General features: G+C 41.2%; 3 protein-coding genes across 4 annotated transcripts; 1 reads left to right on the top strand and 2 right to left on the bottom strand.

The window, feature by feature from the left end:
- Positions 1-603: 603 nt before the first annotated feature.
- On the bottom strand, positions 604-5,376 carry LOC118402748 (myoneurin-like). The gene is made up of 3 exons (XM_035800954.2): positions 4,098-5,376; positions 3,067-3,469; positions 604-2,954 (listed from the first exon to the last, which is right to left on the bottom strand). The coding sequence occupies exons 1-3, from the start codon at positions 4,131-4,133 to the stop codon at positions 1,537-1,539; spliced, it is 1,857 nt and encodes a 618-aa protein (XP_035656847.1). The 5' UTR covers positions 4,134-5,376; the 3' UTR covers positions 604-1,536.
- Positions 5,377-8,134: 2,758 nt separating this feature from the next.
- LOC118402747 (nucleolar RNA helicase 2-like) lies at positions 8,135-16,069 on the top strand. 2 transcript variants are annotated; one of them, XM_035800953.2, is made up of 14 exons: positions 8,135-8,543; positions 10,461-10,703; positions 10,954-11,112; positions 11,227-11,299; positions 11,432-11,610; positions 11,774-11,891; positions 12,064-12,249; positions 12,398-12,543; positions 13,320-13,469; positions 13,691-13,852; positions 13,967-14,320; positions 14,468-14,602; positions 14,791-14,835; positions 15,170-16,069. In XM_035800953.2, the coding sequence occupies exons 1-14, from the start codon at positions 8,352-8,354 to the stop codon at positions 15,386-15,388; spliced, it is 2,361 nt and encodes a 786-aa protein (XP_035656846.1). In that variant the 5' UTR covers positions 8,135-8,351; the 3' UTR covers positions 15,389-16,069. The 2 variants fall into 2 exon arrangements, with proteins under 2 accessions (XP_035656846.1, XP_035656845.1); XM_035800952.2 differs by having other exon boundaries at positions 10,951-11,112.
- Positions 16,070-16,886: 817 nt separating this feature from the next.
- Positions 16,887-25,489, bottom strand: LOC118402746 (interferon regulatory factor 2-like). Its single transcript, XM_052477866.1, is given in 5 exon segments — positions 16,887-18,435; positions 18,559-18,646; positions 22,033-22,212; positions 24,773-24,872; positions 25,379-25,489. Coding segments are annotated over 4 exon segments (408 nt in total). The 3' UTR covers positions 16,887-18,435; positions 18,559-18,629.
- Between the last annotated feature and the right edge of the window lie 1,765 nt (positions 25,490-27,254).

The raw sequence follows: 27,254 nt of genomic DNA, 5'->3' as shown, positions 1-27,254 counted from the left end.
CCTCTAGTAAAGAAAACAATTATGACAAGTGTGTTGTAATAAAAACAAGTGATGTCCACTGATTAAATGCAGTCTTTCTGCATTGTGAACGGGGAAACCCCAGATATTCACAAAGTTTGTAATGAATGACAGGTTGTTTCTTAATGCAAAATAGTTTTGGGGTTTAAAATTAAATGAAGCTGCTTTATTTTAGGGGTTTAGTGAAGGTGGGTCATTTTTTACCCTTAGGACAAGGGGAGTATAACGAATGTTAAGACTACACAAGGGTTAATAACTTCACCATTATCAAAGGGATATTCAATGCCTGCTTTTTTATTTGTACCCATATACCAATAGGTGCCCTTCTTTGCGAGTCATTGGAAAACCTCCCTGGTCTTTGTGGTTGAATCTGTTTTTGAAATTCACTGCTCAACTGATTGACCTTAAAGATATTTGTATGTGTGAGGTACAGAGATGAGGTAGTCATTCAAAAGTCATGTTAAACAATGTTATTCCACAAAAAGTGAGTCCATGTAACTTTTTGTGTGACTTGTTAAGCAAATGTTTACTCATGAACTTATTTAGGCTTGCCATAACAAAAGAGTTGAATGCTTATTGACTCAAGACATTTCAGCTTTTCATGTTTAATTTTTATAAACTTGAAAAACATCATTCCACTTTGACATTAGTAGGTTTTGTGTGTAGGCCAGTGACAAAAAAATCTAAATTTGATCCATTTTAAAATCAGGCTAAACACAACAAAATTTGGAAAAAGTCAAAGGGTGTGAATACTTTCTGAAGGCAGTCTAGCTAGCAATGCTAATGTTAGCTGGCTAGAATGTCAGTGCTCTCCCCTCAATCTTAGCTAGCTACCTAAAGTTATACTGTGTCTAAAGTCAATATGAAGACATCACAATGATGACAAAGGCCCGCCCTGCTAATTATTTGCCTCCTTTTGAAATGTCATCATGTTTCCAAGCCACAGTAATGCACTTTAGACAAAATCTTCCTCAACACCCATTGAGAATGCATTGAGTAGACTGTTCAGCTGGGCATCTGACCTAAAACTAACGTTCAAAACAATATTGTGACAAAATGTGCAACCCATGAATATAAGGCCACTTGAAATAGGGTATAAGACAAATCCATCTTGATGATTCATTTTCACTTCAGCAAATGACAAACTAATGCCAAAAGGTGCTTTCTCAAATTGTTTTCGAAGTGACAGAGAACATCTGAAAGCATTTCCTTTTCATCAAATGGCTGGTAGCACAGACTATCATATCAAAAGCGCTTTCCCAAAGGTTTTTGGATACAGTTCACAAGTGGCTTGAACCCTGATCAACTCTATCTCACAAATTGATCTTGATAGAGTTGAACAAGCCGTAGCCCTGGCCTAATTCCAAAGTTGTGTAGGATTTTCAGCTGAAGCTCCATTGCTTTGATTGTTGCTGCCATCAGGTGGGGCCTGTCCTCTGAAGCTCCATTGCTTTGATTGTTGCTGCCATCAGGTGGGGCCTGTCCTCTGAAGGTCCATTGCTTTGATTGTTGCTGCCATCAGGTGGGGCCTGTCCTCTGAAGGTCCTCGCAGTCCCGTTGGTGGACGCGCATGTGCTCAGTGACCCGGTACTGTCTGGAGAAGGTCATGGGACACTGGGGGCAAGAGTAGGGCCTAACACCCAGGTGGGAGCGCATGTGTCTGTTGAGGGAGCCTCGCTGGCTGAAGGCCCTATCACACATAGTGCACTGGTAAGGCTGGACAGAGGCAGATGCAGGCACACCCACACTCCCATTGGAGTCAGGGTACCCTGCCAAGGGATGTTTGGCTGAAATGTCCAGTAAAACGAAATCTGAGGTGCTGGCTTTGACATTTATGCCAAGGCCTCCTCGGAGGTCAGAGTTAGCCATGGCACTATACAGACCATCGTCGTCCGAGTCACTGGATTGTACAGGGTGATGTTTTTCCCTTGCAAGATAGTGATAGCGAACTTGTCCTTGATATGTTTCCATTTCGTTGGTGTTAGTGTTACTGCCCTTGATATCACATCTGCTCTCGTTTGATGTTACCTCCTCAGATATTTTGGGGTTTAGTGTAGAGTAGCTCGTTGCCTCAGTCCATAGATTTAATCTAGAGGCACTCTGAAAGCATTTTGTTTCGTTGTCCTGGGAACAATATCCACTGGTGATCATTGAACTCCATAAATCCTTTAATTTACCCTTAGGGGTGTTTTCTATGGCATTATCAGGGATATACTCATCAGCATCTGATATATTTTCAAATTGCAGTGTGGGGTGGCATTTAGAACCTTTCTCTTTGTTTGACTCTAACTGATCTATTGTAGTTAACCCTTCGTTATCACTACATTTGGAAGTTGTATCTAAGTGAGGACAACTTTGAATCCTGGAGTAATGACTTGAAGTATTGAAGTGGGATGTAAATTCCTGATTTGTAGTCTTTTCAGTATCATCCTCCTCGCCAATTTCTGAACATACAGCAGTGTGTGTCAGGATGGCATTCCCAGAACTTTGTAATACAGATTTTTCATCCATCTCCCTTTGACGCCTTCCTGTGTAATATGCTGCATCCTCTGGGGCAGCCATGGGCAGATCCTGAAGATTGGAGCATGTACTGCCAGATAAAATCTTGCTTTGTTTTGGTTGTGACTCATATAAAGCTGCTTCATAATTATCATCCGTTTGTAATCCATAGTGCTTTAAATTGTGTCCATGACCAAGTGTCACCTTTCGTTCACTGCCTCCTGCCTCCTTTATGGTCACGTCAGACTCACTGTTCAATTTTCTGCTTTCAGGTCTGGATTCTGACAATAGAGAAGGCTTTCCAGTTGTGCTGACATGGCATATGACGGGAACGACTTCACAACTTAGAGGGGTTGGTGTGCACCGCGATGGAGAATGTTCATTCTTCTTGTTTTGCTGCTGATCTGAGCATTTCCTCTTTAGATTGGTTTTTATATCTGCTGAAAGAATGAATATAGAAATTAGAAAGAATATATGATTTTAGAAATTAGAACACAATGTGATATTATTCTTACACAATTTAAATAATTAATAGATAGATTATTTGACCTGCAACAGTGCAGTCAGACTCAGATGATGTGTTCAGTGTGCTCCTTCTTATTAAAGCCTTCTGTAATTCATCCATTTTCAGATAAGTAGCAGCAGAGAGAATAGATTCATCCTGATCTGGTGGGGGTAGAGTCCCAGTGTAGATAAATTCCAAAAGAGACCCCAGAATTTCAGTTGAAAGGGATGGAAACTGCAAGTCCAGCAGTGCACCTTTACTGGGGAGAAGGGAAGCCAAGACGGGACTAGAAGCTGACAGGACATTTTTGTGGGCCAGATAGAGTTTCACCGGGTTCAGATGTTGTCGAATCACACAGTCACAAAATTGCCCTTCCATTCTCTGAAAATTGAGTTTCCTCAGTAGGGCCACAGCATGGGTGCTGACCACGAAAGGATATGTTCCCACCTAGGTAACAGATTAGAGCAAGTCATTAAAACAAACTCTTCATAGTGTGGCGTGAGTCTTTTTGTTCAATATGTGTGAAGTTTGCACATACTGTATTGAGCATGTTGAGATCTATAGGCTAACTAGACCATTGCAAATATTATGGGAATGTTATGACAATTTAAAATAGGCTATTGTTCTATGATTCTAGAGGCCTCCTGTCCCAATTCTATGGTGACAATAAAATACTTTTCAGATTTGTAGAACTGTTGTTTCATGCACACAACAGGTTGATTTGGTTTTGCATTTATTACATACAAAATAATCTCACAATAAGAAACCAGACAGAATAACAAGAAAGTTTAGGCCTATCAATAACTTCATTATTATTATAACTTCATTATAGACCTATTATTCCAGCCTATTATTACAAACTAGGATTTATGTTGATTCACTCAACAAATCGACCATGAAAATAACAGTAATAGGGTTACTATGATAAAGTTGGCACTAGCTGCAATAAGTATGGAACACTGGATAAAATTCTGAAACAATAACATTTTCATTCAGTATAGTTTTATATACTAATAAATGGCATATAATAAAATGGAACATCTATAAAAAAAGACAGAGGTATTGTGTTACTTACATTCATCGTGAACGCACTCTTCTTAAATAAGTGCATAGAATCCTTGCAAAAGTGAAAACTAAAGTATCCGTGTATATACTCCGCTGCGGGTGTCTACGTGCGCTTTCATTCGGAAAAGAATCACACGCTTTTGATACTACGAGGCTGGCGACGTGACACTCTTCAACAGCTGCTTTTAGGGAGTCCCTGCCATGACGTCAAAGTCTCCATGTCCGGCTATGGTGAGACCCAACCCACATTTCCCCTGCGGTGTCCTCACTTGTTCCACCCAATGATGTATACAAACATCATTGGTTAACAACCCTGCGCAAGCCCTCAGTGATGCTTTGTTGATAACTCCATAAATGCAGTCTCCTCCTGTCCCCTACCCCACGTGCTCGTCACATCCCCACTGTACACTTACTAAGGTTACACATATCACTGTAGTCCCGTGGGTATGTTTCTTGCGCAATGGAAATACCACCACAGATATAGGTTGCCGCAGCCTCATTCGGAAACAGGGATGATGGTTAAATGTATTATGAAGTATAGGCACTACTTTAAATATAGTACTTAAATAGAACACAACAACACAATAATATCCCCTGTTAAGAAATTACCAGAAACAATGGAGGCTGGTGTTGAGACTGTCTTTTTGGAGGACCCAGACTGCACACATTAGCAGCGTTTAGACAGGCAGCCCAATTCTGATCTTCTTGTACTAATTGGTCTTTTGACCAATCAGGTCAGCTCTGAAAAAGATCAGATGTGAAAATATCTGATGTGATTGGTCAAAAGATCAATTAGTGGTAAAAAAAATATATCAGAAATTGGCTGCCTGTTTAACCACATCCATTGTACATAATCGTATTATGTTCCAGTGATATTTCAGCTATTTTATTTAATCTGAAAAATGGAATATGAAGGAGGATGATGATGTTAATTATTGAGGATGAGTTTTATTAATAGTCACAAAACTATGTAATTGTTATCATTGTCAATATTATGATAGGGACCTTAAGGTCATACTCCAGTCTCCTTTTCACCTCATTTATCATCTGATTTATTTAACAAAAGGCACATCTCAATAGGTGGTCCAGGTGTCCTTATGACATGGACTTTCCTCTTTTGTTCTCTATAGCTCCTCTATTGTTCCCGCAAGCAAGAGAGGAGGATGCCGATGACATCAGAGGACACCATCACACCAAATCCTTAAATGGTTTTCAGTTGTGTCTGAAAAACACTATTTTGGTCAAAACAAATTTGGTATGAAAGTGGTATTGAATGTCACTGTCTGTCACCTCAAATTTGTCTCTCGACCTGTGTGCACAAATACTATTTGAGTAAAAGCGTTTTGTAAACTCAATAGGATAAAAGTTGTAATTGCTAAAATATACCAAACCAGACGGCACCATTTTCTTGTTTTTGAAATTACGGGGTATAGGGATATAATTTACAAATGAAGCATTTGGAGTATCATGTAGTAGCCTAAACCTATCGCTGTTACATTGAACTGGGTGAATGGAATATGAATAAGAGTCATTCAATATGCTGTAATAGAAATAAGGCCATGCTCATCAAAAAAAGAATGTCCTCCCTCCTCTTAAACATCACTGACCACCACTGGTAGTAGCAGTAGTAGTAGTAGTAGTGGTAGTAGTAGCAGTAGTAAGTGTTAGTAGTAGGTGGTAGTAGTAGTGGTAGTAGGTGGTAGTAGATGCGGTAGTAGGTGTTAGTAGTAGCAGAAGTAAGTGTTAGTAGTAGCAGTAATAGGTGGTAGTAGTAGCGGTAGTAGGTGGTAGTAGTATCAGTAGTAAGTGTTAGTAGTAGCAGTAGTAGGCAGTAGTAGGTGGTGGTAGTAGTAGCAGGTGGTAGTAGTATCAGTAGTAAGTGTTAGTAGTAACAGTAGTAGGTGGTAGTAGTAGCAGTAGTAGGTGGTAGTAATAGGTGGTAGTAGTAGCGGTAGTAGGTGGTAGTAGTATCAGTAGTAAGTGTTAGTAGTAGCAGTAGTAGGCAGTAGTAGGTGGTGGTAGTAGTAGCAGGTGGTAGTAGTATCAGTAGTAAGTGTTAGTAGTAACATTAGTAGGTGGTAGTAGTAGGTGGTAGTAGTAGGTGGTAGTAGTAGCAGTAGTAGGTGGTAGTAGTAGCAGTAGTAGGTGGTAGTAGTAGCAGTAGTAGGTGGTAGTAGTAGCAGTAGTAGGTGGTATTAGTAGGTGGTAGTAGTAGCAGTAGTAGGTGGTAGTAGTAGCAGTAGTAGGTGGTAGTAGTAGGTGGTAGTAGTAGCAGTAGTAGGTGGTAGGTGGCAGTAGTAGGTGGTAGTAGTAGGTGGTAGTAGTAGCAGTAGTAGGTGGTAGTAGTAGCAGTAGTAGGTGGTAGTAGTTAGTAGGTGGTAGTAGTAGCAGTAGTAGGTGGTAGTAGTAGGTGGTAGTAGTAGCAGTAGTAGGTGGTAGTAGTAGCAGTAGTAGGTGGTAGGTGGTAGTAGTAGGTGGTAGTAGTGGCAGTACTAGGTGGTAGTAGTAGCAGTAGTAGGTGGCAGTAGTAGGTGGTGGTAGTAGTAGCAGGTGGTAGTAGTAGGTGGTAGTAGTAGCAGTAGTAGGTGGTAGTAGTAGCAGTATGAGGTGATAGTAGTAGGTGGTAGTAGTAGCAGTAGTAGGTGGTAGTAGTAGCAGTAGTAGGTGGTAGTAGTATGCCTAGAAGGTGGTAGTAGTAGTCATAGCATTAGTAGTGTAGGGCTGTATACCTAATTATTATAATAGAAACTGCCTATTTTATTTGTAGCTTTTAAATAATGTTGCTGAAAATCATCCAAGGCTCAGAAAACCATCTGGATGTATGCCATGCCCATTGAGCTTGGGCTGCCTGCTCTGGCCGGTTATACCAGTTTCAGGGGTGACATGGCAGGGGCTACGTGCGTTTCCATTCAATGGGCACTCCACGCCATACCTCACGTACAGATCAGAGGGAGTCCCCTTGTACAGTCTAATTCCGGAATAAACCAGCTGTTCACCTCGTGCCTCTTTGTTCCAAATTTATCCCAATGCCAAGCAGCAGACACTGGTCAAGGCAATATTACACAACTGCCAAGAGCTATTCTTAATTTTTTTCATGACCTGGCCTATATATGTAGTACAATGTATTATAATATAATGGAAAGTTATGGACTATTTTAATCGCCTATTGTAATATATTTTATTTCCCTTTTACATAGACAACCACACTGTTAGCCTAATATTATAGGGGAAAACATATTTTAATGTATATTTTTATGGTGTTTTATTATTATTATTATGTCTAATTACCCAGTAAGTATGTGTAACATATTGGACTATAGTTAGAAATCATGGCCCATTTGATGCAGACCTGGGTTCAAATATATGCATATTTTAGTGTTTGTAATACAAATACTTATTTTATATGTATTTGAGTATTTTCAAATAATGTGGCTGAATCCAACTACTTCTATTTGAAGTATTTTAAAATAATCTCCTATAAAAATAGCTACTGTTTGAAACTATTTTCAAACAGCCTACTTGTTTCCAAATACATTTCAAATACCCATAGGGCCAAACAGACCTGGGTACAAATGCATGTTAATTTGAAAATACTTGTATTTGGGAAAAAAGGCTGGTCTTACTTCAAAAAGTAGGCTGTTTGAAATTCATTTAAATACTTCAGTGTTGAACCCAGATCTGATTTGATTAGCCATTTGCAACATATGTTATCATATTTCACGTTTGCAGTCATTGAGTGCTTTATATCATGAAGAAAATATAAATTTGTATTATTCTTTAGATCGGCTATCATGACCAACTGATTGGAATCGTGTCCATAATATCAGTGTGTTTCTCTGGTGTGGGCCCAGGTAGGCTAGAGAGACGGGCCGGCAGTTGCACGATTGCCAGATCGAATCGTCCAACAGTGAGTGAACTGGCAAATCTCTGTGCTCTGACAATAGTAATTGCGTAAAAAAAAATCCCAACACTAACCATCGCAATGCCAATCTGTATTGACTCCTCTGGCTTTCCGTCATATCCCTAGAATTAGAACAAGTAGAATAAATATAGGTATATTGTGTACATAATTTTCATAAAACTATCATATGTCAGCACAGATTAGATGAACATTGTTATGAATGGAGTACAAACGCGCATAAAACAACTAAGAATAGGACACATATTTGTAAGCTAAAGAACCAACCTAAAGTTCCACATCACGGCGTCTAAGTTGCTCTGTACTGGCTTCCAATGAGAGGGCCGTTCTACCTACTCAATTTCTATGCTTGTAAAAGCTCTAGCGCAACACCACACAGTCGTGTCGTTCCTTTCTGTACGCGTGCCGGTGGGGTTAGCCTGTGTCCACTCTAAGGGAAAACAACCGGGGAAGATGCCGTCAAAGATTATTTTTGAAACCGAAGACATCGAGATGGAAGGTGAAATGGACATTAGTGCGGGCAGTACGACACCAAAAGTAAGTAAAATGGAACACAAATAGCTGGTTGTTAACGCTCGCTAAATAACCGAAACTGTACTATACCCGCTGGCTAGCCCCGCTATACGGCATGCTATCTAGTTACATTCTACATCCGCGTTGTAGCTAACGTTATATAATGTCGTCACAGATGTCATATTGTTCAAATTGTATTGCCATTATGCTAGAGGTACGCTTTACGGGGAAATACAAGTAGAGGTTTAAACAAATGCCAGTCTTTGTAGAAATTAGCTAGCCATCACCGCATGTCCATTGCTACCAGCGCGCAGCCTCGTGCCCATGACACGTGGTCAGCTGATCCGCAAAACAGAAGGATAAACTTTCCACCGTGTACTCTTCTTCGATGAGGTTTAACGCCGGTTGGCATCCAATATGTTGCATTACCGCCACCTAACGCTTGAAAAATATACAAATACCCTACCATCAAACACTACACTCTCAAAATAACAAATGTAATTAAAATAACACCACCCTACTCCATTATTTAAATCTATTTAGTCCTACCTCGTGCCAACAACTGGAAATTGTGACATCTCTACTTAACACACCCTAACATCCTAAGATCACTTTGTCAGGCAAAGACTCAGCATCAAAACTCAAAAGAACAGACAATGACACTTCTGTTTCACCACTCTTGCTGCTCTGTCTGCTTCTCACCAAACGACGAGCATCACACACACTGGAAAATCTGTCTTCACCCACCCTGAAAACACAAATGGATCAGTCAAAAAACTTCACTCCCACTGTTAGACTAATCTTTATCCTGACCCTCGGTGCAAGCTTCAGGCTCTGAGAACTCCACCACACATACCACCTCCGATACTTCCCCCTCATTCACTTCGTTCTCCTCCTGTCTTCAGCTCCTTCAGCTTTTACTTTCTACCATTCTTCTTTAACAAACCATCTCCCCTTTTTCTAAAATGTTTAACTGACTCAAGCGCACCCTCTTCCTCCCTCCCTCTCTCTTTTAGACCTCCCCTGCCTCTCTTTTTCCCTTCATTCCTCCCCTGTATTCCAATTATACGTCTCCTTATGATAATAATGCACTTCTCCTGACATATATCTTGTTCTTGCTTTCTCAAGGGACGCCATATAACCGAATGTCACAATCTCCGTACAATCAACACAAACCCCTCGGGATGTAGCGCTCAACAATGCATCCCACTTATTTTTTATATATATTTTATTTATTTATTTAACCAGGTAGGCTAGTTGAGAACAAATTCTCATTTACAACGGCGACCTATAAAGCAGCTGCTTCCATAGTGAGCAATGATTGACTTCGGCACCTGAAATACCGGATTAGTGATGTTTTCAGAGCTGGTCAGAGCTGCACTGTATTTACTGCAGCCTCTGTAGCCTACTGAGCTACGTTCGCACAAGCAGGAACCCTGACTCTCTGCGAGCCCAGCATGTACTCGGGTACAGTCACAGCCTATCAATTTGTGCCACGTACAGCACTTGCTGGATGATGTTGCTCGACATGTTTCCATTGCTGATCAGCAACCATTTATCCTATACAATATACTTTTTAAAAACCTTTATTTAACTAGGCAAGTCAGTTAAGAACAACGTCATCGTTTATAATGACGGCCAAACCCGGACACCGCTGGGCCAATTATGCGCCGCCCTATATGACTCCCAATCATGGCCGGTTGTGATACAGCCTGGAATCGAACCAGGGCCTGTAGTGACGCCTCCAGCACTGAGCTGCAGTGCCATAGACCGCTGTGCCACTCGGGAGCCAAATGTATCCATCTGCCTTTCTAGTTCACTAGATAACTCTTATAGAAGAAACATAGCTATACATTGATATAACTTGCAACTATTCTGTCCCCTTCAACTTAATGTCTGGTGCCCTGTGTTAATGTCTGGTGCACTGTGTTTGGTTGGTAGAAAATAAAGGAGAAGAAGACCAAGGAGGGAAAGAAAATCAAGAAACAGAAAACGGTTGTTGAAGAGGAACCTGACTGTGAACCTCCTGCTCCCAAGAAGAAGAAGAAGAAGAATAAGGAGAAAGAGGACAAAACTAACGGGGGCGCAGAAGTTGATGTTCACAGCAACGCAGAAGAATCACCTTTGAAGGACAACACATCTCTTTCCAATGAGGAGTCTGCAGACAATGACAAAGCAACCGAGGTTACCTATATTATATGTTGTTTTGACATGGCTACACTCAGTACTGCATTACAACGGATGGGTATTGATTTGTTTTGACATCTGTTTTTCAAATACACATTGTTTATTTGAGCTAGTCTTCAGATGTGAATTAATAGAATAATTTCATAATCAGACCTTTTGAAACTAGCTAGGTCAACAGAATATATGTTAATCGGTAATCAACACGGCTTTTTACCATGTCCCATTCTGCCATTACCAACAGAAGAAGAAGAAGAAGAAGAAGAAAAAGGAAAAAAAGACAGATGAAAAGGTCATCGTCAACGGAGTGTTGCCTGAGACTCCCACGCAGATTGCACAAAGTAATGGGCATACCGCGGCGACAACTCCAGCACAATCAAGCGAGGACTCCGACAGTGGAAAAGAAACCGTGAGTCTTTCCGGTGATTTTCTGATTCATCAGTGAAGTGGTTTTTGGAAAAGTAATTTAAAGGACTTTAAGAACATTGTCAGTCTGTTGATTTCTCTGTTTTCATGCATTTAGGAGACACCAGAACAGAAAGAGGGAGCCTTCTCTAACTTCAGAATCTCCCCCAACACCATTAAACTACTTCAAGGTATTTTTTTTCTTATTTGTCTATTTTCATTCAACTAAAATGCTTTTTCAGTTGAGTTACACATTTTTAAACGTGCAGTCTGTTATTTGATATTTGGGCGGCCTACATTTTAATCATCTCTTTTCCCTCTAGCAAGAGGCATATCTTACCTCTTTGACATCCAAACACAAACCTTCAATTCTGTGTACGAGGGAAAGGATGTGATTGGCCAGGCAAGAACAGGCACTGGGAAAACTTTAGCTTTTGCCATTCCGCTGATTGAGAAACTCCAAAATGACCCAGATGACAAGAAGAGGGGCAGAGCCCCAAAGGTAGGTCTGCTGCAGATACTGCCATCAGATATTCAGCATGTGCCGTTAGTGCTAAGATATTGTGGATTAGCTACATAATATAGTCTTAGAGAGCATGTATCATCTTTTGACCGAAATACCTAATTTATTTTCTTCCCGTCATTAACCATGTCCACTTCTATAGATTTTATGCCTTGCTCCAACCAGAGAATTGGCTATTCAAGTATCCAAGGATTTCAAGGACATGACAAAGAAACTGTCTGTTACTTGTTTCTATGGTGGGAGCTCCTACAACCCCCAACGTGAGTTTCATTCCCATTTCTTACTTTTTCAATTGAACATCCTCGAGTTGTGCACAATTTGGCTTCATTGCAAAGTGGCTGTTATTTATTTGTGAAAAGTGATGCTGTAAATTCCATATACGGTTAAGTTGATCATATTTGTTGAAAATAATTTTGATCTGTTTTCTCTCAGTTGATGCGATCCGCAGTGGCATCGATATCCTAGTGGGAACTCCAGGTCGTATCAAGGACCATCTACAGAATAACAAACTGGACCTGTCTCAATTGAAGCACGTTGTATTGGATGAAGTGGACCAAATGCTTGATATGGGCTTTGCAGAACAAGTGGAGGAGATACTGTCTGCGTCTTACCAAAAAGGTAATGAGACATTTTCATATGGGATTGATTTATTTAGGCCATATACTGTAGATTTGCCTTGGGTTGGATGGGAGGCCAAAATAATGTGTCATAACATTTAGTACGGAATTTAATGCACAGAACTGATCCAAGGTTTCTTTGTGGGCAGGCTCTGAGACCAACCCCCAGACCCTGCTCTTCTCTGCCACATGCCCATCGTGGGTGTATGATGTGGCAAAGAGGTACATGAGGCCAACCTATGAGCATGTGGACCTCATTGGCAAAAAGACCCAGAAAGCTGCCACCACAGTAGAGGTAAGAAGGAAAACTATTTTGTCATCCTTTCAGCAAGTGATGGTTCATTTTGATTGACAAGTCCTCTCCGTCACTTTAGATTAAAAAAAAAAATATTAATTCAGATGACATTTTTCATATTTTACATTGTACATTTTAGAAACCAAATTTGTAATTTATTAATACTTCTGTAGAGGAACATGAAGCCCATCTGGTTGGTATTAATGTTTTTTCAGGTGATGAAAATGTCATAATAGTTTCATCGTTCTTAAGAAATGCACAAGTTTCTTAAACATCATACTTGCTGAACCAGTTTCTTCTGACTCTAGCTACTTTAGCCTTTAACTCATATTTTTGTATCCCCAGACTCATACTATTGTAGTTTCTACTTGGCTGTAATCCAGCAAATAAGGATCAAGTGTGTGTCTTACCTGGAAGCACTCTAGTGATCAAAAACAACAACGTTATTTTAGGCATTTCAGCTGCTGACACACAAACCAGTTAACATATAGCATAGCTATTTAGCAGCTTTTCCCATATTTAGCCCGTCCCATTTATAATAATTATACACGCCATTTATCAGGTGCTTTTATCGAAAGCGACTTACTCATGTGTGCATACATTTTCTGTTCATGTCAAACTGGTAAAAGACCATGCAATACTGATTCTTAGCTGTCATTTCTAAATGTTTCTTATTTTGACCTGTGTGGTTCACTCGGGCCTACTAAACATAGTTGTTTTCACACTGATCAACGCTTTTTGTTAAAAGTCCTCTCCGTCTCTTCCTCCCCACCCAGCACCTTGCCATAGCGTGTCACTGGTCCCAGAGGGCTGCAGTCATTGGGGATGTGGTGCAGGTTTACAGCGGGAGTCACGGCCGCACCATCGTCTTCTGTGAGACCAAGAAGGATGCCAACGAGCTGTCAATGAATGCCTCCATAAAACAGGTACCAGAAACCTGCCGAAGCTTTGTTGATTGTTAGTTTTAATTTTGCTACACAGTGCATACTGAATTAGTGAGGTAGGACATTGATACAAGGATCAGCCTGGAAGGTTTGACATGACAGACAGTAAATGACATTGAAAGTCAAGTGAGGTAGTTGACTGTATTTCTAATGGGTTCATTGGCTTATTCATTCTCGGGTCTGATTTGTGTTCAATGTTGCAGAGTTCCCAGTCACTTCATGGGGACATTCCTCAGAAGCAGAGGGAGATCACACTGAAAGGCTTCAGAAGTGGCACCTTCGAGGTCCTAGTGGCCACCAACGTTGCTGCCCGCGGGTTGGACATCCCAGAGGTAGACCTGGTCGTGCAGTGCTCACCCCCAAAGGTAGATGAATACTGTGATAACACCATGTTAGATGTTCTTTTCGATGTGTCACTGTTATTGATCTAGCAACAACAACACGGCATTAACGTGAACGCTTCGTTGTCCCTTTACCAGGATGTGGAGTCCTACATTCACCGGTCAGGTCGAACTGGTCGGGCTGGCAGGACTGGCGTCTGCATCTGTTTCTACCAACGCAAAGAGGAAGACCAGCTTCGATATGTAGAGCAGAAAGCGGGCATTACATTTAAGCGAGTTGGAGTGCCCACGGCCAATGACATCATCAAATCGTCCAGTAAAGACGCAGTGAGGTTTTTAGACTCTGTGCCTCCCCAAGCCATTGAGTATTTCCGCGTGTCTGCTACCAAGCTGATTGAGGAGCGTGGGGCCGTGGAGGCCCTGTCTGCCGCCCTGGCACACATATCAGGAGCCACTGCCTTGGAGCAGAGGTCCCTCCTCAACTCTGACACGGTGAGTGTTTAGACCCTGCTAGCTCAGTCTACATGCAGCAATTGAATAATGAAGGACATGTCAACATGTGTAAATGCCCATAATGGTTTAAAATGCACCACGAAAGGTTCAGACTTGTATTTAATGTTTGTTATTTAATCCATCCAGGGCTACACCACAATGACAATGAACTGCTCCCAAGAGCTGCAAAACATTGGCTGCGCCTGGCGTGGTCTGAAGGAGCAACTGGGAGAGGAGATTGACAACATGATCCGGGGGATGACCTTCCTCAAGGGCAAAATGGTACATTTGTCATTCATTGTGCCTCCGGTCAGAAGGGGAAGGGTGATATCTTTGTTTTCACCTTTGAAATAAAACCACCCTCCTTCACTCTTTGTACTATAATAGCAATACTATTGAGGCTCTGTAATTTACTTGCCCGATGTTAAGCAAAAATGTGATCAGTGAGCTGTATTTTTTTTGCTCTGCAGGGAGTCTGTTTTGATGTCCCGGCTGACAAGGTAAAGGAGTACCAGGTAAGTCGAGAGCAGATACTTTTCCACTCAACTTTGACGAATTGGACACATGTAAAATGCTTGGTTTAATGTTATTCAAAGCTGAGAAGAGCAATTATCCAAGACCATTTCTCAAACTGCATTTTCATTGTGGGCATTGAGTATTTCCCCAGCCTTACTGTCAAGCTCTGCCAGAGTGATGCTACTGCCTCAAATTTCACAACACATGCAATCCATCATCGCTTTTTCTTGTTAAAAACAAAGGCTTCGTTAATTAAGGCCACTGTAGATCATGTGGTTAGTAACAGAGTCCCGATTGTTCTTGCGGTGATCACTCCAATTGTCTTCTCCTCAGGATGCCTGGCAGGATGGTAGACGTTGGCAGCTGTCAATCGCCACAGAGCTTCCTGAGCTGGAGGAGAAACCGCGCATGGGTGGTGACCGTGGATATGGGCGATCCTTCGGAGGACAGGGAGGTGGCCGTGGCTTCAGAAACGGCGGAGGAGGCGGCGGCGGCAACTGGAGAGGTGGAGGCAGTCATAAACGCAGCTTCAGCAGTGCGTTTGATTATTAACCACTGACTTCCCAGTCGCTGGACTGTTGACATAGCTGTCTGTCTGTTTCCTGGTTTTTACTGGTGTTTGGTGGACTGACTGTTACCAGCGCAAAAGGAAATTCCGCAAAATATATGTATGACCTGATTGATTTGCAATTATGCATTCAACTATCTGTACTTGGAATAAGCCCATTCATTAAAGGTTGTCTGAGGAAATCAAATTCTAGGTCTTTTTTCACATACTGTTTTTTATTCCCCCCCGCCCCCCCAAAATTCTTCCTTGGACAGTACCAGTCAAACGTTTGGAAACACCTACTCATTCCAGGGGTTCTCTTTATTTTTACTATTTTCTACATTGTAGAATAATATTGAAGACATCAAAACTATGAAATAACACACATGGAATCATGTAGTAACCAAAAAGTGTTAAAACAAATCAGAATATATTTCATCTTTGAGATTCTTTAAAGTAGCCACCCTTTCCTTTGACAGCTTTGCACACTTGGCATTCTCAACCAGCTTCACGAGGAATGCTTTTTCAACATTCTTGGGAGTTCACACATATGCTGAGCACTGATGTTTTTCCTTCTCTGGTCCAACTCATCCCAAACCATCTCAATCTTGAAGGGTATTTCCTGAGATGCTATGCTAAAACTCAATTGTGTCAATTTTAAGTTCAATAAAAAGCAAACATTTAAAGGAACTCAGTCATTTCTAATCTGAACAAGTAGACTTTCACTGTAATGTGATGGTGTAGCACTTAATAGTTTTTAATGTACTGTATGTGTGCTTAGACCCTTGGACGCTGTCTGGCAGTCATCAGAATACAGAATTTTAGAGAGCTTGTGCCAGCATGGCTTGGAATGTGGTAAGATCCTCCTTTTTCGGGGATTTTATCTTGAATTTCCGTTCGATGCATGTTGCTCCCACTCGTCTTATAGAAATGGTATTTGCTGTGCACTGTTAAGTGTAGCAGTCAGTCTCCATGGGATACCCCAAGTAATCCATATTCTCACCTGTAGAGTGGAGGATAAACATATTTAAAAGGATTTATCACCCAAAATGTGCACCATATCTGTGAGGAAATGACTTGAAAGTTGTCCGCTTGGGGAATGAAGAGAAAAGTCAATTGCCTTACTTACAGTAACTGTCCACCCAACTGGTGTCTGTTGCCCTCCAGCTTCTGTCATTAGACGTGCTCCAAGTGTTTTAGGTGATCAACTATCTGCAGGAGCACATCTCACTGGTTTGAAATTGTAGTTGCATGGAACGTTATAATGTTCATATTATACATAGTTACGAGCTTACACAAATCCCCTCTGAAATCATAGAGCCTGCTAGTTTACCTTGAATACAGCGTCTGCTTGCTCATTAGCATCAGAGTTTTACAAAGACCAGGCAAAATTTTATCATTTATAGAAAAAAGACTACTTTTGTATGAATATTGACACTTTAGCTTTATGAAGTACCTCATACCCCTTGACTTATTCCACATTGTGTTGAAGCCTGAATACACATAATACCCCATAATGACAACGTTTTTGTAAATGTATTGAAACTGGAATACAAAAATATGTTAAATTAGATAAGTATTCACACCCATGAGTTAATACATGTTAGAATCCCCTTTGGCAGTGATTACAGCTGTGATTCTTTCTGGGTAAGTGTAACAGCTTTGCATACCTGGATTGTACAATATTTGCACATTCTTTTCTTAAATTATTCAAGCTCTGTCGTGTTTATTGTTGATCATTGTTAGACAGCCATTTTCAAGATGATTTTAAGTCAAAACTGTAACTAGGCCACTCTGGAACATTCAATGTTGTTTTGGTAAGCAACTTCAGTGTATATTTGGCCTTGTGTTCTAGGTTGACCTGCTGAAAGTTTCATTTGTCTCCCAGTGTCTGTTGGAAGCAGACGAACCAGGGTTTCCTCTAGGATTTTGCCTCTACTTTGCTCTATTCTGTTTCTTTTTATCCTAAAAAAAAACTCCCTTGTCCTTCCCGATGACAAGCATACCCATAACATGATGCAGCCACCACGCTTGAAAATATGAAGAGCGGTACTCAGTGATGTGTTGGATATCCCCCCAAACCACACTTTGTATTCAGGGCATAGTTAATTTCTCTAACCTTTTTAAAGTCACCATTGCCCTGCTGTTGAAATCCTTGAGCGGTTTCCTTCCTCTAACAACTGGGTTAGGAAGGACACCTGTATCCAAAGTGCAATATGCACCATGCTCCAAAGGGATGTTAAATCTCTGCTTTTCTTTTTTATCCATCTACCAATAGGTGCCTATCATTGCGATGCATTGGAATACCTCCCTGGTCTTTGAAATGCACTGCTTGATTGGGCGTCCTTACAGTTCATTGTATGTGTGGGGTACAGAGATGAGTCATTTAAAAAAAAAAAAAAAGTTAAACACTTATTGCACACAGAGTCTGTGTACATTTTTACACATTTATGCCTGCCATAACAGGGGTTGAATATATTGATTCAAGACAGCTTTTTGTTTTTTATTAATTTGTAAAAATGTGTAAAACATTATGGGGTGTTGTGTGCAGGCCAGTGACATAACATCTCAATATAATCCATTTCAAATTCAGGCTGTAACAACAAAATGTGGAAAAAGTCTAGGGATTGAATATTTTCTGAAGGCACTGTACATTCCAAGTTGGCGTTTATTGTCATAAGTCTTGCCCTGTAGGCAGAACTGAGCGATTTCTGCTAGATGGGCCAACTGCAAAGTCAAAATTGACTGTATTGTAAAAATTCATAGACAAAAAATAGCTTTTAGGTCTTAATTTAAGATTAGGGTTAGGTTTGAAATCAGATCATATAACTGGCTGTGCCAGCTAGTTCCCACCGTGCAGTACATGAATCATGTCAATAAATGCCAACCTGCATATGCAGCTCTTACTATGTGCTTCAGGTGTGAAGGAAGACTGGTGAGAGTAGGGCTGTTCTGGTGATCTTTCCTCGTTGTTGTTGGGAGGGTAGTTGGTCGATGTGAAACATAGCAGGGTTGTGACTGGTCTGTCCACCTCTATACTTCAGGAAAACCTCTATGGAAATGGGGATGTGCTGATGCTTAAACACTAGTTGATATCAAGAGAACCCCAATGCACTAATCAAGAGAATGCAGGACAGTGACTTTCTGCCAATACTCTAAAGTGAGTTGTCCCTACCTGCAAACCCATCCAGTGGAGCACAAGAACGTGCTTCATTTTCTGAGAGGGAGATCGGACTATGTTTTATATCAACTGACTTGTGGTCCTAGACAGCAACAAAGAAAGGGACAGGAAACAACACATGACTTATTATCAGTGAACTATATTCCATCACAGATGTATACTCTTGATAATTTAAATCAACTTAATATGATAAACAACCCGTGTTGTGGAGCAGTGAACTACGTACGTGTGGTTCGGTGGAAGCAGCTGTGGGGAGAATGACTCATAATATCTGGAATGGCGCAAATGGCATTTAATGCATGGAAATCATGTGTTTGGTGTATGTGATACCATTCCACATATTCCGCTCCAGCCATTACCACGAGCCCATCCAAACAAATTAAGTTGCCACAAACCTCCTGTGATGTAGTTTAACTAGTAGTTGAACTACATTTTGCAGTAGCTTGGTGGAAGTTGAACTAAAGTCTAATCTAGGTAGTGTTTTCAGTAGTAAATTACTTGCTTTGGTGATCGTTGGCACCAACTATGTTTGGATGAAACAGTCAGAGGTCACCAAGCGCAACATAGCTTCAGCGTGTAAATCAGCTAGAAAAGAGGTGTCAGCATCGAGTAATTGTCTCTGGCCCCTTCCCAGTTAGGGGGAGTGATGAGCTCTTCAGCAGAGTCTCACAACTCAATTGCTGGTTGAAAACTGTTTTCTGCCCCTCCCAAAAGATAGAATTTGTAGATAATTGGCCCTCATTCTGGGTCTCACCCACAAACAGGACCAAGCCTGGCCTGTTGAGGAGTGATGGACTCCATCCTAGTGGGAGGGATGCTCTCATCTTATATACGAACATAGACAGGGCTCTAACTCTCCTAGCTCCACAATGAAATGGGGTGCAGGCCAGGCAGCAGGCTGTTAGCCAGCCTGCCAGCATAGTGGAGTCTGCCACTAGCACAGTCAGTGTAGTCAGCTCAGCTATTCCCATTGAGACCGTGTCTGTGCCTCGACCTAGGTTGGGCAAAACTAAACATGGCGCTGTTAGCCTTAGCAATCTCACCAGATCCCTCACTTCAAAGGCAGTTATAGTCAATGAACTAATCACTGATCATAATCTTGATGTGATTGGCCTGACTGAAACATGGCTTAAACCTGATGAATTTACTGTGTTAAATTAGACCTCACCTTCTGGTTACACTAGTGACCATATCCCCCGTGCATCCCGCAAAGTTGGAGGTGTTGCTAACATTTACGGTAGCAAATTTCAATTTACAAAAAAAAACATTTTCGTCTTTTGAGCTTCTAGTCATGAAATCTATGCAGCCTACTCAATCACTTTTTATAGCTGCTGTTTACAGGCCCCCTGGGCCATATACAGCGTTCCTCACTGAGTTCCCTGAATTCCTATCGGACCTTTAAGTCATAGCAGATAATATTCAAATCTTTGGTGGCTTTAATATTCACATGGAAAAGTCCACAGACCCACTCCAAAAGGCTTTCGGAGCCATCATCAACTCAGTGGGTTTTGTCCAACATGTTTCCGGACCTACTCACTGTCACAGTCATACTATGGACCTAGTTTTGTCCCATGGAATAAATGTTGTAGACCTTAATGTTTTTCCTCATAATCCTGGACTATCGGACCACCATTTTATTACGTTTGCAATCGCAAACAAATAATCTGCTCAGACACCAACCAAGGAGCATCAAAAGTCATAATATAAATTCTCAGACAACACAAAGATTCCTTGATGGCCTTCCAGACTCCCTCTGCCTACCCAAGGATGTCAGAGGACAAAAATCAGTTAACCACCTAACTGATGAACTTAATTTAACTTTGCGCAATACCCTAGATGCAGTTGCACCCCTAAAAACTAAAAGCATTTGTCATAAGAAACTAGCTCCCTGGTATACAGAAAATACCCGAGCTCTGAAGCAAGCTTGCAGAAAATTGGAAAGGAAATGGCGCCACACCAAACTGGAAGTCTTCCAACTAGCTTGGAAAGACAGTACCATGCGGTATCGAAGAGCCCTTACTGCTGCTCGATCATCCTATTTTTCCAACTTAATTGAAGAAAATAAGAACAATCCTAAAAATGTTTGATACTGTTGCAAAGCTAAAACTAAAAAGCAGCATTCCCCAAGAGAGGATGACTTTCACTTCAGCAGTAATAAATTCATGAATTTCGAGGAAAAGATCATGATTATTAGAAAGCAAATTACGGACTCCTCTTTAAATCTGCGTATTCCTCCAAAGCTCAGTTGTCCTGAGTCTGCACAATTCTGCCAGGACTTAGGAACAAGGGAGGCACTCAAGTGTTTTAGTACTATATCTCTCGACACAATGATGAAAATAATCATGGCCTCAACCTTCAAGCTGCATACTGGATCCTATTCCAACTAAACTACTGAAAGAGCTGCTTCCTGTGCTTGGCCCTCCTATGTTGAACATAATAAACGGCTCTCTATCCACCAAATGTGTACCAAACTCACTAAAAGTGGCAGTAATATAAAGCCTCTTGAAAAAGCCAAACCTTGACCTGGAAAATAAAAAACTAAATTGGCCTATATTGATTCTTCCATTCCTCTCAAAAATGTTAGAAAAAGCTGTTGTGCAGCAACTCACAGCCTTCTTGAAGACAAACAATGGATACGAAATGCTTCAGTCTGGTTTTCGACCCCATCATAGCACTGAGACTGCACTTGTGAAGGTGGTAAATTAACTTTTAATGGCGTCAGACTGAGGCTCTGCATCTGTCCTTTGAATTTGTTTGGCCCTGTCCGGGGGTATCATTGGATGGGGCCACAGTGTCTCCTGACCCCTCCTGTCTCAGCCTCCAGTATTTATACTGCAGTAGTTTGTATCATGCGGCTAGGGTCAGTCTGTTACATCTGGAGTATTTCTCCTGTCTTATCCGGTGTCTTGTGTGAATTTAAGTACGCTCTCTCTAATTCTCTCTTTCTCTCTCTCGGAGGACCTGAGCCCTAAGACCATGCCTCAGGACTACCTGGCATGATGACTCCTTGTTGTCCACCTGGCCGTGCTGCTGCTCCAGTTTCAACTGTTCTGCCTGCGGCTATGGAACCCTGACCTGTTCAATAAATCAATTTTGCCATGTAGCCGTGCAGCTAACTACCGGAACTGCAAATGAAGAATTTCATCAGACCTGCCTAATTCTCACTTGAAACATTGTTTTTGGGTTAAATAAGTGGAATTAAACATGCTGTTAACCTATGACCCCAAACTGATATGTTCTTGCAATTTGTAGTCTGACATCCGATTTACATATGTAGTTTTTCACGAAGTAGTTTGGATGTAGTGAACTACTTTTTCAAAGTAACTCCAGTAAACCTTTTTAAGGGTAGCTTTAGTGTAGTTTAACTTCTTCCAGTGTGAAGTTATTGGTAGCTTAGTAAACTATGTTTGCAGAGTAACTTCCCCAACATTGTAAACAACTTAAAGCATGCATTCTAAAGCTACTCACCTTTTCTTCGTTCGATACGCTTAACAACAGGCAGCATCATGTAAACCCTGGAGGCATTACTGCCCTTCTTGATGCTCTTGCCCTGAAGCTCTTTCACATCGGGTAGAGTGTTCAGGGCACATCGGAAGTTGGCTTTCCAGGTCTTAGGATCAGGCTTGTCTATCCCAGGTTTGTATCTGCCTTGAAACGAAGGGATACAATTAGTTCATTAAAGCAAACTTGTGAACTGTATCATTTTACATACAAGCAAGGATGAGGAAGTAGTGTTTTAATTGAGTTTATTTAGTAAATATTTTTTAACTGCATTGTTGGTTAAGGGATTGTAAGTATGCGGTAAGGTGTGTTACTTGTTGTATTCTGCGCATGTGACAAATTACATTTGATTTGATTTATCCCAAAGGTTCCAAGTACTGACTTTGAAAACGCACGCTCAAATTGGTCAATTTGTTGCCCTTGTCTGTACAGGAAAATATAGTAACAATTGATAAAACTATCCATATCCACAACAATTGATTTGCATAAAGTGACTGTTCCACTGGATGTCATAAGGTGAATGCACCAATTTGTAAGTCGCTCTGGATAAGAGCGTCTGCTAAATGACTTAAATGTAAATGTAAATTTGACCATCCATAGATGTGAACAGTGTTGGGTAGTAGTGAACTACATGTAGTTCAACTAGTAATTGAACTACATTTTGCAGTAGCTGGGTGGTAGTTGAACTGAATTCTAACCTGTAGTATTTTCAGTATTTAGTTATATTCTCGCCATGTAGCGGTGTAGCTAACTACTGGAACTACACACTACTTTTTTCTGCGTAAAGAAAATATGGGTGAAGGAAGCAAGAATTTCCTTTCTTTTTCAGCGTCAGGACTCCCTAATTCTCACTTAAAACATATTATTTTGTCTTGAATTGGCTAAATTAAACATTCTGTTAACGTATGACCCTGAAGTAATTTGCTCTTGCAAATTATAATCTATGACATTTCAGTTTACATATGATCATCTTTCACAAAGGATTTTGGATGTAGTAAACTACTTTTCTAAGTAACTTCAGTAAACTCTTTTTCTTAAGGGTAGCTTTAGTGTATCCCCAGCCGCGCCCTCAGAGCATGCGCAGACCAGCTGGCCGGTGTGTTTACGGACATATTCAATCAATCCCTATACCAGTCTGCTGTTCCCACATGCTTCAAGAGGGCCACCATTGTTCCTGTTCCCAAGAAAGCTAAGGTAACTGAGCTAAACGACTACCGCCCCGTAGCACTCACTTCCGTCATCATGAAGTGCTTTGAGAGACTAGTCAAGGACCAGATCACCTCCACCCTACCTGACACCCTAGACCTACTCCAATTTGCTTACCGCCCAAATAGGTCCACAGACGATGCAATCTCAACCACACTGCCCTAACCCACCTGGACAAGAGGAATACCTATGTGAGAATGCTGTTCATCGTCTACAGCTCGGCATTCAACACCATAGTACCCTCCAAGCTCGTCATCAAGCTCGAGACCCTGGGTCTCGACCCCGCCCTGTGCAACTGGGTACTGGACTTCCTGACGGGCCGCCCCCAGGTGGTGAGGGTAGGCAACAACATCTCCTCCCGCTGATCCTCAACACGGGGGCCCCACAAGGGTGCGTTCTGAGCCCTCTCCTGTACTCCCTGTTCACCCACGACTGCGTGGCCACGCACGCCTCCAACTCAATCATCAAGTTTGCGGACGACACAACAGTGGTAGGCTTGATTACCAACAACGACGAGACGGCCTACAGGGAGGAGGTGAGGGCCCTCAGAGTGTGGTGTCAGGAAAATAACCTCACACTCAACGTCAACAAAACTAAGGAGATGATTGTGGACTTCAGGAAACAGCAGAGGGAACACCCCCCTATCCACATCGATGGAACAGTAGTGGAGAGGGTAGCAAGTTTTAAGTTGATGTCGATATAGGACTCGTTTTACTGTGGATATAGATACTTTTGTACCCGTTTCCTCCAGCATCTTCACAAGGTCCTTTGCTGTTGTTCTGGGATTGATTTTCACTTTTCGGATCCAAAGTACGTTCATCTCTAGGGGACAAAGCGCGTCTCGTTCCTGAGTGGTATGACGGCTGCGTGGTCCCATGGTGTTTATACTTGCGTACTATTGTTTGTACAGATGAACGTGCTACCTTCAGGCGTTTGGAATTTGCTCCCAAGGATGAACTAGACTTGTGGAGGCCTACATTTTTTTTCTGAGGTCTTGGCTGATTTATTTTGATTTTCCCATGATGTCAAACAAAGAGGCACTGAGTTTGAAGGTAGGCCTTGCAATACATCCACAGGTACACCTCCAATTGACTCAAATGATTTCAATTAGCCTATCAGAAGCTTCTAAAGCCATGACATAATTTTCTGGAATTTTCCAAGCTGTTTAAAAGGCACAGTCAACTTAGTGTATGTAAACTTCTGACCCACTGGAATTGTGACACAGTGAATTATAGGTGAAATAATCTGTCTGTAAATAATTGTTGGAAAAAAAAATGTATTGTGTCATGCAAAGTAGATCTCCTAACTGACTTGCCAAAACCATAGTTTGTTAACAAGACATTTGTGGAGTGGTTGAAAAACAAATTTGAATGACTCCAACCTAAGTGTATGTAAACTTTCGACTTCAACTGTACATAATACCTTCATGCCTTGATGGAAGATAGCTTTGCATTGTGCAATCAGAGAGCTTTGTACATTGGTGTCTGGACTTGCTTCTTACCTGTGTGCATTGCCCAGTTTCGGAACAAAGTGGCGTCCTTGTCTATATTCCAACCATGTCAAGCCGCATGCTTCCAAGGAATCTGGAAAACTTGAGTTGTCTAAAGTACAAAGCAGAGTGGTCAAAATGTTTTACCATTCACCTTTTCCCATCTGAACTGTGACAAAGGCATTATATTCTCAAAAGAATGATGTGATACCCCCATTAGAGTGGACTTAACTTCTAATAGCTATGATCAAAATGATGTTTCACTTGAGATCTGATATCTGTGACACAGGCTGTTGGTGGCACCTTAATTGGGGAGGAAGGGCTCGTGGTAATGGCTGGAGCGGAATAGGTGGAATGGTATCAAATATCATTTCAATGCAATTGTGTTCAATATGTTCAATGCAATTCCATTTGCGTCGTTCCAGCAATTATTATGAGCCGTTCTTCCTCAGCAGCCTCCACTGATCTGTGTGTATGGATTTAAACATGTTCTGGTGGGAGCATCTCACTCATCAAGCCAGGTGACACCTGGGTATTTCCCTGACTGTATCTGCTTCTCAAGCCAGGTGACACCTGGGTATTTCCCTGACTGTATCTGCTTCTCAAGCCAGGTGACACCTGGGTATTTCCTGACTGTATCTGCTTCTCAAGCCAGGTGACACCTGGGTATTTCCCTGACTGTATCTGCTTCTCAAGCCAGGGTCGCAGTCTTAGACGACCTTGTTGCATCTTCTAATGACCCTAGGGTTGCAGTCTGCCTTAAGCTCACACCTGACAAAAGTGCACTGCACAAAATGGATGTGTACCTTGTTCAACTACATCAACGTCTTGTCTGGAGGAGATTCATAATTCAGAACTGTGCTTGATTTGTGAGTGTGTGTGATTAGAAAATGAGGTGTGAAATTACCCTACATTGTCAGGCAAATGTCAGAAAGATTATAACAAATAGTAATAAATACAGCAGGACATATTCTTCTCTTAAACGATCCCACTCAACTATTTACACAACTGACTCAATTCCGCAAATCACCACACTGTTTCGATTTAGAATATGCCTGAATTAGTCCAACTAGAATGCTTTTCAGACATTAAACAGACCATGCTTAATGAGTGGTGTCTATGTTTTGTGATAGCTGTCATCACATATTTGATTATCATTTATCACCCTGCTGTTTAGCATAATCTTGATAATAGCTACTTCACTTACCAGTGCATGGAATCCTCAAACCTCTTGTGTGCTCGCACTGACAGGTTTACTTAAACCACAGGTGCCCACATTGGCAGGTAACCAGGTTTCCTTAGAAGTGCGTAGGAATTTCAAGGGAACTCTACCTTCACTCAGCCCCCTTTAAGGACCCTCCTCCAACTACACAACATACAGAAATGTGACACCCACACACAAAAAAAACAAGTTTGTAACGACTTGCAGCATGACATATTTGTCTGAAAGTACTGGTCAGTGGTCAAATACTGGTCAGTGGCCAAGATGTGGACCACCAGACAAGACAACAAGGCTTAATTTGAGCATTTCCTTAAGCTAATGAAGATAGTTTGAGTACCGCCATAGTTACTTTAACTCTGCTTACATGTACACTACCGGTCAAAAGTTTTAGAACATCCTACTCATTCAAGGGTTTTTCTTTATTTTTACTATTTTCTACATTGTATAATTAAAGGTGGTCTGACGAAATGAAATTCTTGGTCTTCTTTTTTCATGTACTCTGTTTTTAATCCCCCCAAAATTCTTCCTTGAACAGTACCAGTCAAACATTTGGAAACACCTACTCATTCCAGGGTTTTTCTTTATTACTATTTTCTACATTGTAGAATAATATCGAAGACATCAAAACTATGAAGCAACACATATGGAATCATGTAGTAACCAAAAAGTATTAAACAAATCCAAATATATTTTACATTTGTTATTCTTCAAATAGCAACCCTTTGACTTGATGACAGCTTTAAATGAGCTTGGCATTCTCTCAACCAGCAGTCACCTGGAATGCATTTCAATTAACAGGTGTGCCTTCTTAAAAGTGAATTTGTGTAATTTCTTTCCATCTTAATACGTTTGAGCCAATCAGTTGTGTTGTGACAAGTTGGGGGGGTATACAAAAGATAGCCCTATGTCCACATTATGGCAAGAACAGCTCAAATAAGCAAAGTGAAATGACAGTCCATCATTACTTGAAGACATGAAGGTCAGTCAATATGGAACATTTCATGAACTTTGAAAGTTTCTTCAAGTGCAGTCGCAAAACCATTAAGCGCTATGACGAAACAGACTCTCATGAGGACCGCCATAGGAATGGAAGACCCAGAGTTGCCTCTGCTGCAGGATACGTTCATTAAAGTTACCAGCCGCAGAAATTGCAGCTCACAAAAATGCTTCACAGAGTTAAAGTAACAGACACATCTCAACATCAACTGTTCAGAGGAGTGTGAATCAGGCCTTCATGGTCGAATTGCTGCATTGGGTAAACATTTGTCCTTT

Source organism: Oncorhynchus keta, chromosome 24, assembly GCF_023373465.1.
Source record: "Oncorhynchus keta strain PuntledgeMale-10-30-2019 chromosome 24, Oket_V2, whole genome shotgun sequence".
NCBI classification, from domain to species: domain Eukaryota; kingdom Metazoa; phylum Chordata; class Actinopteri; order Salmoniformes; family Salmonidae; genus Oncorhynchus; species Oncorhynchus keta.
This window is presented reverse-complemented; position numbering and strand designations above follow the sequence as displayed.

Excerpts from the sequence above, each read along its gene's own strand:
- LOC118402748 (XM_035800954.2), bottom strand. The coding sequence starts at position 4,133 with ATGCACTTATTTAAGAAGAGTGCGTTCACGATGAAT. Across the intron at positions 3,470-4,097 it reads AGAGTGCGTTCACGATGAAT|GTGGGAACATATCCTTTCGT; the intron begins GTAAGTAACACA and ends TCTGTTACCTAG. Across the intron at positions 2,955-3,066 it reads GTCTGACTGCACTGTTGCAG|ATATAAAAACCAATCTAAAG; the intron begins GTCAAATAATCT and ends TTCTTTCAGCAG.
- LOC118402747 (XM_035800952.2), top strand. The coding sequence starts at position 8,352 with ATGCTTGTAAAAGCTCTAGCGCAACACCACACAGTCGTGTCGTTCCTT. Across the intron at positions 12,250-12,397 it reads GTCTGCGTCTTACCAAAAAG|GCTCTGAGACCAACCCCCAG; the intron begins GTAATGAGACAT and ends CTTTGTGGGCAG. Across the intron at positions 14,603-14,790 it reads CCTTCCTCAAGGGCAAAATG|GGAGTCTGTTTTGATGTCCC; the intron begins GTACATTTGTCA and ends TTTGCTCTGCAG.